The 17,837-nt window shown below is 52.6% G+C and overlaps 1 protein-coding gene across 1 annotated transcript in view; it reads left to right on the top strand.

The window, feature by feature from the left end:
* CLIP1 (CAP-Gly domain containing linker protein 1) overlaps positions 1 to 17,837 on the top strand; it is a 315,265-nt gene that overhangs the window by 12,099 nt on the left and 285,329 nt on the right. The window contains exons 2-8 of the mRNA XM_049767747.1: positions 4,566 to 4,711; positions 5,236 to 5,756; positions 7,403 to 7,527; positions 8,686 to 8,905; positions 12,792 to 12,989; positions 13,482 to 13,585; positions 14,698 to 14,758. Of these exons, the coding sequence (XP_049623704.1) occupies positions 4,627 to 4,711; positions 5,236 to 5,756; positions 7,403 to 7,527; positions 8,686 to 8,905; positions 12,792 to 12,989; positions 13,482 to 13,585; positions 14,698 to 14,758 (1,314 nt within the window). The 5' untranslated portion in view covers positions 4,566 to 4,626. The remainder of the gene's footprint in view (positions 1 to 4,565; positions 4,712 to 5,235; positions 5,757 to 7,402; positions 7,528 to 8,685; positions 8,906 to 12,791; positions 12,990 to 13,481; positions 13,586 to 14,697; positions 14,759 to 17,837) is intronic.

The following is a 17,837-nucleotide window of genomic DNA, read 5'->3' as shown; positions in this document are numbered from 1 at the left end:
GCAGATCAAACCTAGATCAGAACATGCAAGGCAAACACCTTTACACACTGTTATTGCTATTGCTCTTATTTTATTTTATTTTATTTTTTTCTTGGCCTTACCTGGAGGTGCTCAGTGGTGACTCCTACCCTCTGTGTGATTGCTCTAGTCCTCTTGATTTGATTAAAAAATATGCTAAATGGGCCAGAGAGATAGCACAGCGGTAGGACGTTTTTCTTGCCTGCGGCCTACCCAGGACGAACCCAGGTTCAATCCCTGGCATCCCATATGGTTCCCTGAACCTGCCAGGAGCCGTTTCTGCATGCAGAGCCAGGAGTAACCCCTGAGCATGGCTTTGTGTGGCCCTCCCAAAAAAGAGATGCCAAGTTTGAGGGCTGGGCTAGAGCTCAGCAATAGGACCCTTGTCTTGCATGTTTGAGGTCCTGGGTGTGATCCCTGGCACCATAAGATAGGCAGGAGCCAGATAAAACTTGACTGAAGCCACACTTAGTGGCATCCGCTTTTGTCATTGGTCAGACTGATAGGCAGTTTCTGTTTGGGCAGTTTGCTCATACCCCAACATGTACCCCAAACCCCCAAAATAGTGGAGAGGCCTGGGGCTCCTTCTAGGGCTCTTGCTGTTGAGTCTTTGGGTTTTTTGGTTTGTTTATTGGGCCACACCTGGCGGTGCTCGGCTTCCTCCTGGTTCTGTGCTCAAAAAATCTCTACTGGCAGGCGTGGGGGACCCTATGGGATGCCGGTGATCGAACCCGGGTCGGCTGTGTGCAAAGCAGAGACACCCTACTCCTATGCTACATCGCTCCAGCCCCCATCATGCTGTCCCGTCTGTCTGTAGCTGCTCCCTGCTTCTTCCTGACTCGGCTGTTTCTAAGAATCTGGGGTGAGCCGACGTCATCCTTCTTGCTTGGTCCCAGCGCTGTGATAGTCAGGTCGGGGTGCTCCTGACTTGGTCTCTGGAAACCTGAGTCCTGCTTGGCAGCCCTGTGTCTCCCAGAGGGGAGGATGGAGATTTGGCTGCAGGCCCGGCCTGAGTCAATCTCTCTCCGAGACAGGGAGTCAGGTGAAGATACCCCAAATGACCAGGGAACCCAATCTGCAGCTCTGGCCCTGCACCAGGCCTCTTGCTCGTTCTGGGATGGGGAAGGAAGTGATTGAAGGTTGTTTCTGTGGCGAGGGATCTGCTACTTCCTTATTCCACTTGCTCCTCTAACTTGATTCTTTTTTTTTTTTTTTTTTTTGGTGTTTGGGCCACAACCGCCGCCACTAAGGCTCTGTGCTCAGAAATCGCTCCTGGCAGGCTCCAGGAACTCTATGGGATGTCAGGAATCTGACCCAGGTCTGTCATGTGCAAAGATCAGCTCCTTCCCTGCTGTGTAGGCATCCAGCCCTGAGTTCAGACCATTTATTTATTTGTTTGTTTGCATTTTTTGGGTCACACCCAGTGACGCTCAGCGCTCAGGAATTACTCCCAGCTCTGCTCAGAAATTGCTCCTGGAAGGTTATGAGAGCCCTATGGGATGCTTGGGATCGAACCTGGGTTGGCCACATGCAGGGCAAATGCCTTCCCTGCTGTGCTCCAGCCAGAGTTCAGACTCTTTTTCTTTTCTTTTATTTCACCTTGTAGTGCTGAGCAGGTGTGGTGCTGTGCCCCAGTGGCCCCGCCTCAGGTTCCCTCATCTCCGCCCCCCTCTGCCCACTGCCAACCCTCCCGTCTTGCTGACGTGGCGTCGGGTCTAGGAATAGCTGAGCCCACAAGCTGTGGAAGGCCTTAGGATATTCCGTTTTAGAACCAGGCTTCTGAACATAAAGCAAAAATCAGCACCCTAACAGCGCCTCTCAGGATTGGAGCATCTCCTCAGGATCATTTTTGTTTTCTTTTTCTTTTAGGTTTTTATTTTTGGGCTTCCCTGGGCAGCACTCAGGGGTTATTCCTGGCTCTGCACTCAGAAATTGTTTCTGGCAGGCTCAGGGGACCCTATGGGATGCCGGGGATCCAACCCGGGTCTGTCCCAGGTTGGTAAGTGTGCAAGGCAAACACCCCTACCATTGTGCTATCATTTGGGCTCCAGGCTTAATTTTCTTTTCTCTTTTTTTTTTTTTTTTTTGCGGGGAGGGGGTGGGCACACCAGTGAATGCTCAGAGGTTACTCCTTGCTATGGGCTCAGAAATCGCTCCTGGCTTGGGGGACCATATGGGACACCGGGGGATCGAACCGCGGTCTGTCCTAGGCCAGTGATGCAAGACAAACGCCCTACCGCTTGTGCCACCACTCCAGCCACATCAGGCTTAATTTTTTTTTTTTCGGGCAACACCCATTTGATGCTCAGGGGTTACTCCTGGCTAAGCTCTCAGAAATTGCTCCTGGCTTGGGGGGACCATATGGGACGCCGGGGGATCGAGCCGAGGTCCTTCCTTGGCTAGTGCTTGCAAGGCAGACAGACACCTTAACTCTAGCGCCACCTCGCTGGCCCCCAGGCTTAATTTTGTTTTTGTTTTTGTTTTTGTTTTTGGGCCACACCCAGTGACGTTCAGGGGTTCCTCCTGGCTATGCGCTCAGAAGTCGCTCCTGGCTTGGGGGACCATATGGGACACCGGGGGGATCGAACCGCGGTCCGTCCTAGGCTAGCGCAGGCAAGGCAGGCAGGCACCTTACCTCTAGCACCACCGCCCGGCCCCAGGCTTAATTTTTTTTTACAAATTATGGAAAGGGAGAAAGAGAGAGAAGACAGAAGAGAGAGAGAGAAGAAAAAGAAATAGGTACATAAGGGAGGGGGAGAGGGGAGAGAGAAAAAGAGGAGAGGAGGAGACAGACAGTGGATACATGTGGCTGACCGGATTGTGCCTGGGACTGCAATCCTGGACCTGACCCACCTGGAGGCCCCCCCCAGCTCCCCTAGGGCTCTTTGGAGGACCCCCCACCTTGTCATGCTGTTCCCCCCAGTACATGACCAGTTTTGGTTCTGCTGACTGGCTCGGCCGCTCCCTGCATCCCGCCAGTCAGTTCCATTTTAAATGGATCTTTTTGGATCCTGGGATGTCGATGTCAAGCAGGGGAAGGCTCAGTCACAGGGCGATCATTTTTCATTGATCATTTGTCTGTTTCTCATTTCTCGTTCTTCCTTTGTCCGTCTCCATGTTCCCCCCACAGACAAGGTGGCCCCTTTTCCATGGCAGTTCCGAAGACTCGCCATGGTCCAAACCTCTCAGGCTCTAAAATGTGCATCTTAGTTTCTGGAATTTTTAAAATTTGATTTATTTTGGGGGCAGTTGTGCACAGGCATTAATGCCGGCAGTGTTTGGGGGCACTTATGGGATGCCAGAGATCGCACACAGGTCAGCCGTGTATAAGGCAAACGCCCTCTCCGCTGTCCTTTTGCCCTGGTCCTGTGCTCAGGGGACACCTCTTGTGTCCAGGTGCTCCAGGGATGACCTCAAGTTGAGGCCAGGGGCTGACAGAACACTGGCAAGATGTTTCCCGAGACACAGCCCATCGCCATCCCATCCTATTCATTTTTGGGGTACAGCCACTTTCACAGGCCTCAGGGGCTCTGAGTCAGGGGGAGCTTATTCATGCCTCTGCAGGGAGCAGATTGGGGCTTCTGCTTCACCTCCACTTGGCTGAGTGCCGAAAAGCTTTGTAAGAAAGGCAGGTGAGTGGTCCCAGCCAGACCCAAAAACCATGTCCCAAAAGGTGCCAGTGCCTGCGCCTTTAAGAGGGCTCCTTCGTCCCAGCTGGTTGAACGTCGGTTAATTATAGATATCTGTTTACTTAGGGGGTCACCCCTGAGCAGGCTCAGGAGACCCCCTCGTGATGATTGGATCCAGCCTGGGTAGACGACTGGACACAAGGCAAATGCCCTCGCCACTGTCCTCTCTCTCTGGCCCCCTATATCATGCTTTTATGTTGCGTATTGAATGAACCTGTGCATAAAGAAATGAGTTAATATTGACAAGTGGCCATCAAACTTGCATGGGGAGAAGTGAATGAATGAAAAGTGGGAACCTCTCTCCTCTCTCTTTCCTTCCCCTTTCTGGGCAGTTTTCCACGCCCTTTCTTTGCCCTTTGTGGTTCCCAGCTCGGTGCTGAGCTGATGTTGGTTGATGCAGAAGTGTAGACGGAGCATATTACTCGCCTCGGTCTCTACAGCAGATCCTTGGACTCCAAGGCCTCTCGTGTGGGGCAAGCACTTGACCTCTGGTTCTCATCCTGCCTCGAACAGCTGCATTTGGGGTCCTGAACTCATTCACTCTTTCACTCTCATTCTCTCGCTCTCTCACTGTCTCTCCTCTTTCTCTCTTTGTTTGGGGAAGGGGTTCTGAGCTACACCTGGCAGTGCTCAGGAGTTACTTCCGGGCTCTGCACTCAGAAATGGTTCTTGGCAGGCTCAGGGGACTCTGTGGGATGTCGGGGCTTGAACCTGGGCCTGACCTGGGTCGGCCAAGTGCAAGGCAAATGCCCTACCACTGTACAATTGCTCTGGCCCTTTCTTTTACTTTGCCTTTGTTTCTTTCTTGTTCTCTCTCTATCTCTGTCTCTGACTCTCTCTCGCTCTTTTTGGATCTAGGAGCTGCTGCGACAGTGGCATCCATGATTGGGGAAGGATAGTGGCCTCCGACCCACCAACCATGAGTCTACTCAGGCCTAGTGGGCTCAAGGCCCCCACCAGGATCCTCAAGCCTGGGAGCTCGGCCCTGAAGGCACCCACAGCAGGTAAGAGGGGCACAGCTTTGGGGCGGATTGGAGATGGGCACATCACGGAGAATTTTGTGGTTGATTCCTTTACTTACTGAGGCCCCAAATCACACTTATTAAAAGTCTCTCTGGGGGGTGGGTAACAGAGTGGTAGCACAGTGGTAGGGCGTTTGCCTTGCGTGCGGCCAACCCAGGACAGACCCCGGTTCAAATCCTGGCATCCCATATGGTCCCCGAATCTGCCAGGAGTGACTGCTGAGTGCAGGGCCAGGAGTAACCCCTGAATGCTGCCATGTGTGACTCAAAAACCAAAGGAAAAAATGATGCTCATCTGCAACCCCAGTATCATGAAATGTGACCCAAAGACTGAGTCCACCCCCCCCACCAGAGGAGGGACCAAGTTTGGACCCCAGCACTATGTGGCTCCCTGGGCATCACTGGAAGAAACCCTCAATCTCAGAGCACTGCGGGTATGGCCCCTGAATCCTGAACCTCACCGGGACTGAGCACCCCCTCTCTTTCTGCCTGCCCTTTCCTTGCAGTCGCTGCTGCTGTGGAGAAAACTGTGGCTAGTGAGAAGGCCCCCAGCACGCCACCCACGGGGCCACAAGAGGACTTCGTGGATGACTTCCGTGTCGGGGAGCGGGTCTGGGTTAATGGGAACAAGCCAGGCTTCATCCAGTTCCTCGGAGAGACCCAGTTCGCCCCTGGCCAGTGGGCCGGGATCGTCCTGGACGAGCCCATCGGCAAGAACGATGGCTCGGTGGCGGGGGTGCGCTACTTCCAGTGTGAGCCCCTGAAGGGCATCTTCACCCGCCCGTCCAAGCTCAGCCGCTCGGCGCAGGCCGAGGACGAGGCCAATGGCTTGCAGGGAACACCTGCCTCCAGGGCCGCTTCGCCGCTCACCTCCACCCCCGGCCCCCCGAAGACGGCCCAGCCCACCGCTGCACAGCCTCACATTAGCAACCTCAGCAAAACAGCCAGTGAGTCCGTCTCCAACCTCTCTGAGGCCGGCTCGGTCAAGAAAGGGGAGCGAGAGCTCAAAATCGGGGACCGAGTGCTGGTGAGTGCTGGGCTGCCCCGGCTCCCATTTGGGCCCTGAACCCTGTGGGTGGCATGTTGATGACCGGCACCCTTTCCCCTGGACTGTAGGATCCCAGGACAGATCAGAGGGCTGGCTCTGCGGGGTGTGGATAGAAGAGCATGATCTGGTTGGGCCAACGGAACCAAAGCAAGGGCTGGAGAGGAAGTGCAGTGGGGCGCTCGCTGGCTCTGCACACTGCAGACTCTGGTGCCATCCCACACAGTTCCCTGAGCACTGTCTCAGAGGGATCCCTGAGCACAGCGTCAGTAGCACAGAGTAGCTGCTAGGCGTGCCCTGGCACCCCCAAAACCAAAAAACGTTCAGCAACTGACTTAGATATATAGATGAAAGTCCCATTTCCCCCAACTGGTGGTTCATTTTTGGTATTTCTGTTTGGGGCCTCACCTGGGTGACACTCAGGGCATGTGTTTTGTTTTGTTTTGTTGGGCTACACTCAGTGGTTACTCCTGGTTCTCCATTCAGAAGTTGCTCCTGGCAGGCTTGGGGGACCATATCGGGTGCCAGGGATTGAACCAGGGTCCGTCCCACGTCGGCCATGTTCAAGGCAAACACCCTATCACTGTGGTATCACTCCGGCCCCCAGAGCTGGTCTTGTTGCTGCTCTCAGGGACCATGCAAAGCCACCCCCCTGCCAGACCTGTGATCCAGCCCCAGCTGTGGTTTTTTTTTTTTTTTTTGGGGTGGGGGGAGCCACACTTGGTGGTACTCAGGTCTGATACCTGACCGGGTTCGGAGGACCAGATGGTGGCTGGGCTGGGTCAGCTGCAAAGAGCGTAGAGCTGAGTCTTTTTTTCCTCTGCTGCCTCTCAGGACCCAGGCATACTCAAGGCTTCGTGTTGTGTCGGCTGGGGCTGGTTGTGTTTGTTGGCTCGTGGTCACTTGCCCTCTGGACTTTGAACCAGGCACTCCTGCTTTTTTTGTGCAGCTATAAGAACCGCTCCTGGCAGCCCTGCAGATGTGCTCGTGGTGTGTGTGTGTGTGTGTGTGTGTGTGTGTGTGTGTTTTCTCACAAGATTAGTCTGTGGTGGGGGATACCAGGCCCTAAGCACATGCTGGGCTGGTTGTCATGGGTCCCTCCCAAGTCTATTCCTGTGCACAAGTCACTGTGTGGTGGAAATGCTTTGCCTTCCATGACTTTTCTTCACATTTCCTGGGACACACGTCCCATTTTCAGAAACCTATCAGCCCCTGTGGGAATTGACCGAGATCAATTCCTAGTGGTGGCGTTTGCGGCTGGGCCACACAGACAAGACCAGACAAGGCCAGGAGTGACCCAGAGCTATTGGCTTCTCCTGGGGGACCACATGAGTAGCTGCAGTCAAGTTGCAGTATCTGGGTGGAAGGGGGGGGGGAGCAGGTGGCCGTGGTAGAGAGGGGAGTCCTATGTTAGCTCAGTTTTCTAAGGAGTCCACAAAGGAGTTGTGGGAATGTCCAGCAGTGGCACAAGAGTTTTGTGATGTGGTCACAGCCATAACACGGTGAAGACGCCTCCTGCTGCTGTCCGTTCTTTCTGTCTTGATGCCTGTTCCGAGGCGGGACTTTCCACCACCATAGCCAAGTGTCTCTGGGGGTGACCCGGCCTCACTCTTCATCACTCCTGGCAGGTTGGCGGCACGAAGGCTGGTGTGGTGCGCTTCCTCGGGGAGACGGACTTTGCCAAGGGCGAATGGTGTGGCGTGGAGCTGGACGAGCCTCTGGGCAAGAACGATGGTGCTGTGGCCGGAACAAGGTGGGTAGCTGGGACTGGGCATTTCCTCTTCTCGAAGGCCCCACAATCACAGCTGGACCCCCCCTCCCCCATAGCCGCTGCAGTGATGCGTGCAATTTAGAAGAAGCATTGGGGTCCCCCACTCTGTTGATGTTTCGTGGGTCCTCTTCTGGCAGTGCCTAGGCACCCTGCAGAGGTGCGGGTGGTACCCGAAACATCCACATGGGAAGCCGGTGCTCTGCCCTTGGGCATCACCCGCCCTATAGTGCCCCCCTTCCTACAGCATCTCCTGAGGCCGTCTCTCCTGACAGAGGGGCCTGTCACATTTGACATGTTCGGGTGCCAGTGTGAGGGACATGTGTGTACGAGTGTTTTTGTGTGTGTATATAACTGTATAGTGAAAATATGTGAGTGTTGTGCGGGGAAACCTGGGAGTGCATATGTGAGTATAAGAGTGTGTGGGTCTGTAGAAATATGTGAATGATGGGGCCGGAGAGATGGCACGGAGGTAAGGCATTTGCCTTGCATGCAGAAGGATGGTGGTTCGAATCCCGGCATTCAGTATGGTCCCTCGTGCCTGCCGGGAGCGATTTCTGAGCGTAGAGCCAGGAGTAGCCCCTGAGTGCCGCTGGGTGTGACCCAAAAAACAAAAAAAAAATATGTGTACATGAAAACGTGAGTGTATGCGTGTGAGTACAAGTGTGTGTTTATGGATGAGTGTAGTGGGAATATGGGTGTTGTTTAAGTGTGTGTGAAATTGGGCCCGGAGAGATAGCACAGTGGCATTTGCCTTGCAAGCAGCCGATCCAGGACCAAAGGTGGTTGGTTCAAATCCCGGTGTCCCATATGGTCCCCCGTGCCTGCCAGGAGCTATTTCTGAGCAGACCTCCAGGAGTAACCCCTGAGCACTGCCGGGTGTGGCCCAAAAACCAAAAAAAAAAAAAAAGTGTGTGTAAAATTAGTGTGGGTACATTTGAGAATGTGTGGCAGCAAGGGACTTGCGCACGCGTGCGTGCGTGCGCACGAGTGTGTGTGTGTGTGTGTGTGTTTGTGACTGTGTGTGTATTCGTGGGTGTGAAGCTGTGGGATTCCCAGAACCCAGTTGGGCCCAAGAGAACCAGCCACTCTCTATGTCAGGAGGGTCTTTTGCTCACCGTCCTTGTTCTCCTCATCCAAAAGGTATTTCCACTGTCAGCCCAAGTACGGCCTGTTCGCTCCGGACCACAAAGTCACCAAGATCGGCTTCCCCTCCACCACGCCGGCCAAGGCCAAGGCCGCAGCTGTGCGACGCGTGATGGCTTCAGGCCAGGCCATGAAGCGCAGCCCGTCCGCCTCCTCCCTCAGCTCCGTGAGCTCCGTGGCCTCATCCGTGAGCAGCAAACCCAGCCGGACCGGACTCGTAAGTGGTCCCTTCCCTATTTGCCTGGTGCTGGAAGCTGGAGTTCCCCCCGTGGAAGGGGAAAAGATGGGGGTTCAGGAGGGTCACAGCAGGTGGCAGGCAGGTGACTGGAGTAGGGAAGAGCCTTTTCTTCAGGAGCTTGGGGCCTGGTGTCAGGCCCATACAGCTTGAGGAGAGTGGGTTGGAGGCCAAAGGGGTGGGTTGGGGCCAAGGTGGACCACGAATGTGGATGTCCCAAGCAGGAGCAGATGCCCCCGGGTGCGTCTGATTCTGGCCAGGAAGGACTCAGGAGAGCCTCGAGCTTCATGTCTGTGTGCATTGTCTGCTCCTACTACCCTTCATCTCCCCTGCTTCTCGCCTTCTCCCCGCTCCTCCCTCCTCTCCTCCCCTCCCTGTCCCCCTCAGTACACTCAAGAGTCTTTGGCTTCTTTCCTCTTGAGACTCCCCAGGGAAGAACAGTGATTCGTGTCTCCCCTCACGTTCCCCTGCTCAGACACATCCAAATCTGTCCAAATGTGGGACAGTGGCCTGAAGCCACCCCCTTCTCTTGTCCCAACATAACATGCGTCCTCCCCACATGTCCAGACCTCATAGCCTCTTGGTTTGACGTCCTCCTTTTCTTTTGAGTGGGGGCGAAGAAATAGTGGCCTGTTTGGGTCATTGATGAAATATAAATGTTAATTGTCTTCATGGCTTAGGGTTTACAGGCTGGTGATGAGTCATTTTTATTCTCCAGGAGATAGGTGCCTTCTACATGTCCTTCTGTTTTTTTTGTTTTCGGACCACACCCAGTGGCACTGAGGACTTACTCCTGGCTCTATGCTCAGAAATTGCTCCGAGCAGGCTCGGGGGACCTTATGGGAGGCTGGAGATCGACCCCAGGTCCTTCCTGGGTCAGCTGCATGCAAGGCAAATGCCTACAACTTCTATGCTATGCTATACTACTACCTATTCCTGTGCTTTCTCTCCAGTCCCCTTCATGCCCGTCATAAGGGCCCTGGGCCTGAGAGCCCTGTCTGTTCAGGGAGAAATTTTCTTCCTTCCATTGATTTTTGGGTACACACCCAGTGTTTCTTAGGGCTTATTCTTGGCCTTGTGCTCAGGATTCACTTCCGGTGGGGCTTGAGGGACCATGCGGGATGCCAGGTGAAAGCTGGGCAAACAGACACCTTCCTGGCTATGCTGTCTCTAGCTTTCCAGCTCTGCGGAGTAACTTCACTTAAATATAAAAAAATATATTCTGTTTTTGTTTGTTTGTTTGTTTTGGGCCATACCTGGCGGCACTCAGTGCTCTGGACGCAGAAATCACTCCTGGCAGGCTCGGGGGACCCTTTGGGATGCCTGGAATTGAACCTGGTTCATCCTGGGTCGTCTGCATGCAGGACAAACTCCCTACCACTATGCTTTTTCTCCGGCCCCTGAAAAAATATATTCTTTTTTTTTTTTTTTTGGTTTTTGGGCCACACCCGGCGGTGCTCAGGGGTTACTCCTGGCTGTCTGCTCAGAAATAGCTCCTGGTAGGTACAGGGGACCATATGGGAGGCCGGGATTTGAACCAACCACCTTTGGTCCTGGATCGGCTGTTTGCAAGGCAAACACCGCTGTGCTATCTCTCCGGGCCCTGAAAAAATATATTCTATTGAAGGAGAATATACTTAAAAGTATCAAGACCAGATACATAACACAGAGGCGCAGGAGAGCCCGCCTCAGAGATCACCAGGCAATTCATTCAACATCTCACTAAGTAGGAAGAGCAACGGACAGTAGGATCCAGTTGGGTCTCATCACAGACAGAAGTAGCCTCATAGACAGTCGGACGTTCAGAAGGCTCCCAGGAGCAGCAGGTCCTTCAGGGCCAGTGAAGCTTTGGATAAGGCAGGCGGAGTTGGGACCCAAGCAAGGGGCCGTCCAGGAACCCAACACCCTTTTCCAGCTCTGGGCGCCCCAGTCTCAGAGCTCGACACCCTGCTTCGGCCCCCACGCAAAGCACCGAAGAACTAAGACCAGGACCAGCGCGTCCTCTGTCCTCTGCTGGGGCTCTTCTGTTGAGGGGAGGGGCCAGGTGTGCAGAGCAGCCCCTGAGCCCTGGATGGAACTGAGCACCCAAGACACCTCCTCCTTCCTCTTTCCCGATTCACTCCCTCACCACCCGTCTTTTGCCCCATGTCTCCTTCACTGTGCTTTCAGCTTACCTTGTGTGTGCGGTCGGCCAGGCATGAACCTTCACACCCCACTATTGAATAAAAATATTTATAAAATAAAAAGCATAGAGTCCACGTGTTGAGTGAGGTCGTCCCAGGCATGGCATGACACTTCTAGCCCTTTCGGCTGTCCTCAGTAGGTCTGAAGACGCAGGGTAAGGGCAGAGAAATAATTCACAGGCAGTCAGTTAAAGTTTCATCGGAGTCAGTTCGCTTTATTTCTCAGGATTTTTCTCTGCTATGTGCTTTTCCTCACATCTGCTTCTCAGTTAAGCTTTGTGTATGTGTGTGTGTGTGTGTGTGTGTTGGGGGCACTCCTGGCTCTGTGCTCAGAAATCGCCCTGGCAGGCTCGGGAAACCATATGGGATACCAGGAATGGATGTCCTGTGTTGTTCTGCTGTGCTATCTCTCTGATCCCAACCACCTTTTATTTTATTTTATTTTATTTATTTATTTATTTATTTATTTATTTATTTATTTATTTATTTATTTATTTATTTGGTTTTTGGACCACATCTGGTGACACTCAGGGATTACTCCTGGCTTTGTGCTCAGAAATCACTCCTGGGGCCGGAGAGATAGCACAGCGGTAAGGTGTTTGCCTAAAGAAATTGCTCCTGACTTGGGGGACCACCATATGGGACGCCAGGGAATTGAACCACGGTTTGTCCTGGGTCAACAAGGCGAACGCCCTATCCCTCCCACTGCTCTGGCCCCACCTTTTATACTTTTTTTTTTTTTTTTTGGTTTTTGGGCCACACCCGGTGTTGCTCAGGGGTTACTCTTGGCTGTCTGCTCAGAAATAGCTCCTGGCAGGCACGGGGGACCATATGGGACACTGGGATTTGAACCAACCACCTTTGGTCCTGGATCGGCTGCTTGCAAGGCAAATACCGCTGTGCTATCTCTCCGGGCCCCCACCTTTTATTCTTTATTTAAAACAACCCGCCCCATCCCAGGTGTGGGTGGGTCTGATCATCCAGGTGGGATTAACATCTCAAAAGAAAGCTTGGGTAAAAAGGTGTTGGGGAAAGCATTACCTTCCACCCCACTTTTAAAGGCAGGTGGCACCAGCCCTTTTGGATGAGATTCCCCTTCATCATTGATGTTCAGGAATCCAGGTCTAATTTTCAGAGTTACTGTAAGAGGTCAGCGCTAGGTATATGGGGGGAACAGGGAGAATTTCTGGTTGCTGGTGTCCAGGCTTCAGGGCCGGGTGCTGGGGTGAGTGAGGGCCCTGCTGAAAGACAGTGATGCAGAGACTGGACAGGCCATCACGGTGGAGCCTGGAGGGACCCAGGCTGTTCCCTGCAACCGAACGGCAGAAGTTGGAAACAAGCCTCAAGTTGGAAGCATGTTGGAGACAGGCCGAGCTGATGCAGGAGACAGGACGAGACAGGCCAGCCAGGGAGATGTGAAGTTCAAATGCAGCTCAGGCCAAAAGGGGGTTGAACCTTCTCAGGACTCCATGGAGAGATTCTGGATTCTGCGGTGGGGCTTGAGCCCCTTTGATTTGAGTCATGGAGGCGCTTGCTACAGAGCTTCTGGAAGGTTCTACGACTGCTTCCCAGTACTTTGCCCAGTGTCACCACCACCAGACCGGCCTCTGCTGCTTCGCTTGGCTTTGCTGCACCTGCCCACCGCCTCCCCACATCCTTCACGTCTCTTGACTTTTCCTTTGCAGTTGACAGAAACCTCCTCTCGCTACGCCCGCAAGATTTCGGGCACCACGGCGCTCCAGGAGGCGCTGAAGGAGAAGCAGCAGCACATCGAGCAGCTGCTGGCTGAGCGGGACCTGGAGCGGGCGGAGGTGGCCAAGGCCACTAGCCACGTGGGGGAGATGGAGCAGGAGCTCGCCCTGGCCCGGGATGGGCACGACCAGGTGATGTCTGGACAGATGGTGACAGATGGGACTGGATGTGGCACGTGTGGCCGGCCGCATCCTAGGAGCACTGGGACACGAGCAGATAGATGTCTTTGCTGGGCCTTGCATGCAGGCAGTGGTTCGGGAACAGTGCTCGTCTCCTGGGGAGAGGCCGTGGGTTCTCCGAGTGTCTCTCACTGTCCCGTGGTAACAGCTGAGTTGCATGATCTCATTTAGCAGCTCCCGATGTGCGGTCTGTCTTGGTGTGTTTAAGGGGTACGTTCAGAACAAGTAGGGTTGCTCTCCATTGGTGCTGCTGTGGCGGGGTTTGCCCTGGGCTCCCAGGACAGCTGAAAAAAAAAAAGCGGTGCTGTATACGATGTGCCACGGTGCTAGGTGGTAGCACCAGCCCACAGCGGGCCACTCGAGCCAGAGCTGTAGTGCCGAAGGCTCCCAGATCCACAAGGGACGAGAAAGGGATCACTCACTTACCCTTCTTCCCCCCTGCAGCATGTCCTGGAGCTGGAGGCGAAAATGGACCAGCTGCGGACAATGGTGGAGGCGGCAGACAGGGAGAAAGTGGAGCTGCTTAACCAGCTGGAGGAGGAGAAAAGGTGATGGGGACAGTGGTGGTGAGAGGACTCTGCCATGCAGGGGACTTGGAGTTCATGGTCTACAAGGCACTGCCTCTGATGGGCCCGGAGTTTGCTTTCCTTTCAAGAACTTGGAGAGAGGGGGGCCGGAGAGATAGCACAGCAGTAGGTAGGGCATTTGCCTTGCATACTGTCAACCCTGAACGAACCTGGGTTCGATCACCAGGAGGAACCCCTGAGCACCACTGGATATGGCCCCAAACAAAACAGAAAAAAAATCAAGAACTTGGAGAGTGTCTGGGCAAACCAGTTTCTGCCTTCGTTCATCATGCACCTCTTCGTGGTCTCACGCTCTGTGGTTCATTCGAGCCCAGCTTCCCTGTTCCTCGGCCTTTCCTGCTCGGTCCACATGACTTGGTGTTTAGCGACCTTTGTCATGAGTTAGGAAGCAGCGTTGCCCCATCCAGTCCCATGGGAATCTCCTGTCGGGCTCCCAAGAGACCCATCCTGCCTGCAGAAGTTCCAGGGGATGACCCAGGGCAGGAGAGGATCACCTAGCTACAGGAAGACCCGGTGGGTCCCGTAGAGGTTGCCTCCTCATATGAGCTCCTGGCATTGTGCTCAGGGGTTGCTCACAAGGGTCCTGAGGAACACAGATACTGACTCCAGGCCTTTGCCCCTTTCCCAGCCCTTGCAGGGGTCCCAGTTCCTTGTCCATAGGCCCTTCATGCCCTGTGCTCCTTTGGGGATCAGGAACTGGTGCTGTCCTGGGGGCTGAAATCAGGGCAGGCCCCTGTGTAACTGTCCTTGCCCTGCAGGCCCGGATGTGGGTGACAGAGCTCTCGTTTTATGGGCCGTGTCCTCTAGGCAATCTTGGTTCCTGCTTGGGAGTTGTCTGACCCAAACAGAACTTTTCCTCATCCTCTGCCCTGTGTACAACAGACTCCCACCAAACTCCAGTCATTTGTGTCTTTGCAAATGCATGCCTTGGGGATGGCGGGACCCACAGAGCCTGGGCCCATGCCCAGAAGGTGGTTCTGCATCTATCTATCCATCCATTTGTCTGTCTTTGGGGCTCCCACTTTTGGGGGCAAGTCAGCAGCCTCTCACACCCTCTCCCTCTTCCCCCGTAGGAAGGTGGAGGACCTTCAGTTTCGAGTGGAGGAGGAGTCGATCACCAAAGGTGACCTGGAGGTAAACCCGTGCAGGATACAGGCGAGGACATGGGCACTGGGGACAGGCCAGGTGGCCTCCGCGGGGCCTCTTCTCCCTGTTCTCCCACCCGGAAATTCGAAATCAATGAGAGGAGGCTTAGGCCGTGCAACTTCCTTAGGGCCAGAAATGGCTTTTGAGCATTTTTATTTCCTTCTGACAGTCCAGGACAGAATTGCTTTATCTCAGTTTTGGTTTTCATTTGAGCAGCCCAAATCCTCTAACCCAGAATTTCAGAAGAGATGACTTTCAAACAGGAAGCAAATGAGTAACAATTTCACTTTCTGCTTCTTTTACTTCCTGTTTAAGTTCTTGGAGATTTTTTTTCCCTCTCCACCAGTAGCTTTTTTTTGTTTTTGTTTTTGTTTTTTTTGGGGGGGTCATACCCAGCAGTGCTCAGGGGATCCTCCTGGCTCTGCACTCAGAAATCACTCCTGGCAGGCTCGGAGTACCATATGGGATGCCAAGATTCTAACCACTGTTTGTCCTGGAGCAAAGCAAACACCCTACCCCTGTGCTGCCTCTCCAGCTCCATCATCTTGTTTTTTTTTTTTGTTTTTAAATTGAATACCAGAATTAAGCATTTTTGTTTATTGGGTTTTGGTTGGGTCCCATACCTGGTGATTTTTCTGGAGCAATTCCTGGCTCTGCACTCAAGAATCATTCCTGGCAGTGCTTGGGGAACCGTACGTGATGTCAGGGATTGAACCTGAGTCAGTTACTTGTATGGCAAATGCCCAACCCCGATGAACTATCGCTTTTGCCCCAAGAATCATTTTTGTTTGTTTGTTTGTTCTTGGGCCACATCCAGTGGAGCTCAAGGGTTCCTCCTGGCTCTTTGCTCAGAAATTACTCCAGGCTTGGGGAAACCATATGGGATGCTGGCTATCGAACCCTGGTCAGAGGCGTGCAAGGCAAACGCCCTTCCCAATGTTATATATATATATATATATATTTTGTGTGTGTGTGTGGTTTTTGGGTCACACCCAGCAGTGCTCAGGGGTTATTCCTGGCTCCAGGCTCAGAAATTGCTCCTGGCAGGCACGGGGGACCATATGGGACACCGGGATTCGAACCGATGACCTCCTGCATGAAAGGCAAACGCCTTACCTCCATGCTATCTCTCCGGCCCCTATATATTTTTGTTTGTTTGTTTGTTTGTTTTTGTTTTTGGGTCAAACTGGGTGGCATTCAGGTTTCTCCTGGTCCTGCACTTAGAAATAGCTCATGGCAGGCTCGGGGAACCATATGGGATGCCAGGATTTGAACCGCCATCTGTCCTGGGTCAGCTATGTGCAAGGCAAACGCCCTACCCCTGTGCTATTTCTCTGGCCCCCACTCAGATATTTTTAATGCTTTTTGAATCCACTCCTCAATATGTGATAAATATGAATCATATGAGTTTTTCCAAATTTTGCATAAATTTGTTCCATTGATCTATTGTCTTAGTAGTTTCTAATACTTGTTCGTACAGTTCTCCAAGGATAAATATTAACTGTCCTTCGAGTGTCCTAGGCTGACATTCCCTTTGGAACGGTGATGTCTTTGCAAATTAACGTAATTTCAGGTCAACATAAAATAAAGGCAACATTTCTGAGTTCTCATTTTATGAGACCCAGAGTATAATGAATTATTAATAACCTACTAGCTGTCCCTCTCTCTCTCCTTCATTTCATTTAGTCTCTGTCCTGTAGTTGACCTATTGTGTCGTCCTCATCCATTTAGAAAGTTCCCAGAATCCCATACCTTCACCTCATTCACATGCAATGTAGCCTGTTGCGTCCTGGGGAGGAACCAGTGACAACATTGACCTCAGACCTAGTCCAGTCGAGACCCTAGAAAGACTGACCTGGTTCTTTCTAAACCTTAACACGTATTGGAATTCTGGGTGAATCTCTCTTGCCGTTGTTTAATTTTTTTCTTTTCTTCACTTTTTTGCTGGTAGCCACAGAGACAGATTTCTGAAGCACCCGAGAATGTAAGAAAGCCTTGGCTGCCATGCGTGTTCCTTTCTCCTTAACACAGATGCTCCCGGTTACACTGATACTAACTGCCTATGTGGCCTGCACACTGTGGCCTTCTCGTTTCTCTGCATGTGGCTTTCAAATCTCGAAGCGATTCATTGTTTGTGGTGACCGAACTCTAGAAAATCGTATACTGGGTGCTTATGCCAAGGTCTTCCCAAAAATTGAGCTAAGAACAAACCAAAACAAGAGGCAGGGGGGATCCTGAACTCTTTTTATTTTTTAACTTTATTTATTTATCGATTGATTGGTTTTTGGGCCACACCCAGAGGTGCTCAGGTGTTACTCCTGGCTCTGCACTCAGACATCGCTCCTGGCAGGCTTGGGGGATGCCAGGAATTAAACTGGGTCCCCCTCCCAGGTTGGCCGCATTCAAGGCAAACATCGCTGTGCCATCTCTCTGGCCCTTGAACTCCTCTTAATTAAAAAGCTCAGTCTTTTTTTTTTTTTGTGATTTTTGGGTCACACCCGGCAGTGCTCAGGGGTTATTCCTGGCTCCACGCTCAGAAATTGCTCCTGGCTGGCACGGGGGACCATATGGGACGCTGGGATTCGAACCGATGACCTCCTGCATGAAAGGCAAACGCCTTACCTCCATGCTATCTCTCCAGCCCCAAAAAGCTCAGTCTTTTCAGACTCATTGGTGAGGTATAGCTGACAGAAGCAAAAATAAAATAAAATGAACTCCAAAACAACCCTAGGAGGGGTCCCATCTTGGAGTTTGTTTCCCCAAGGGCCGATTTTATGCCTAGGACTAGAATCCAAGAATTGGAGGCAACTCCCTCTACTGGCTGGAAACTGTTGGGTGTCTGGGGACTTTTTGCCCCTTATTTGTGAAAGTGAAGGTTTGCTTGCTTGCTTTGGGGAAGATGCGATGTTTTAGGTTTATTATGGTTGGACCAAGAAGTTCATAGCTGCAATGTTTTTCTTTTTCTCTCTCGTCCTGCCATCTCCTGCAGGCTGAAATGGACCATATAAGATGTGGGTTTTTTGTGTGTGTGTGTGTGTGTTTTTTTTTTATATAACTTTCTTTTTTT

The sequence above is a fragment of the Suncus etruscus genome, chromosome 2 (assembly GCF_024139225.1).
Source record: "Suncus etruscus isolate mSunEtr1 chromosome 2, mSunEtr1.pri.cur, whole genome shotgun sequence".
Taxonomy (NCBI): domain Eukaryota; kingdom Metazoa; phylum Chordata; class Mammalia; order Eulipotyphla; family Soricidae; genus Suncus; species Suncus etruscus.
The sequence above is the reverse complement of the archived record's forward strand: the minus strand, read 5'-3'. Positions and strand labels throughout refer to the sequence as shown.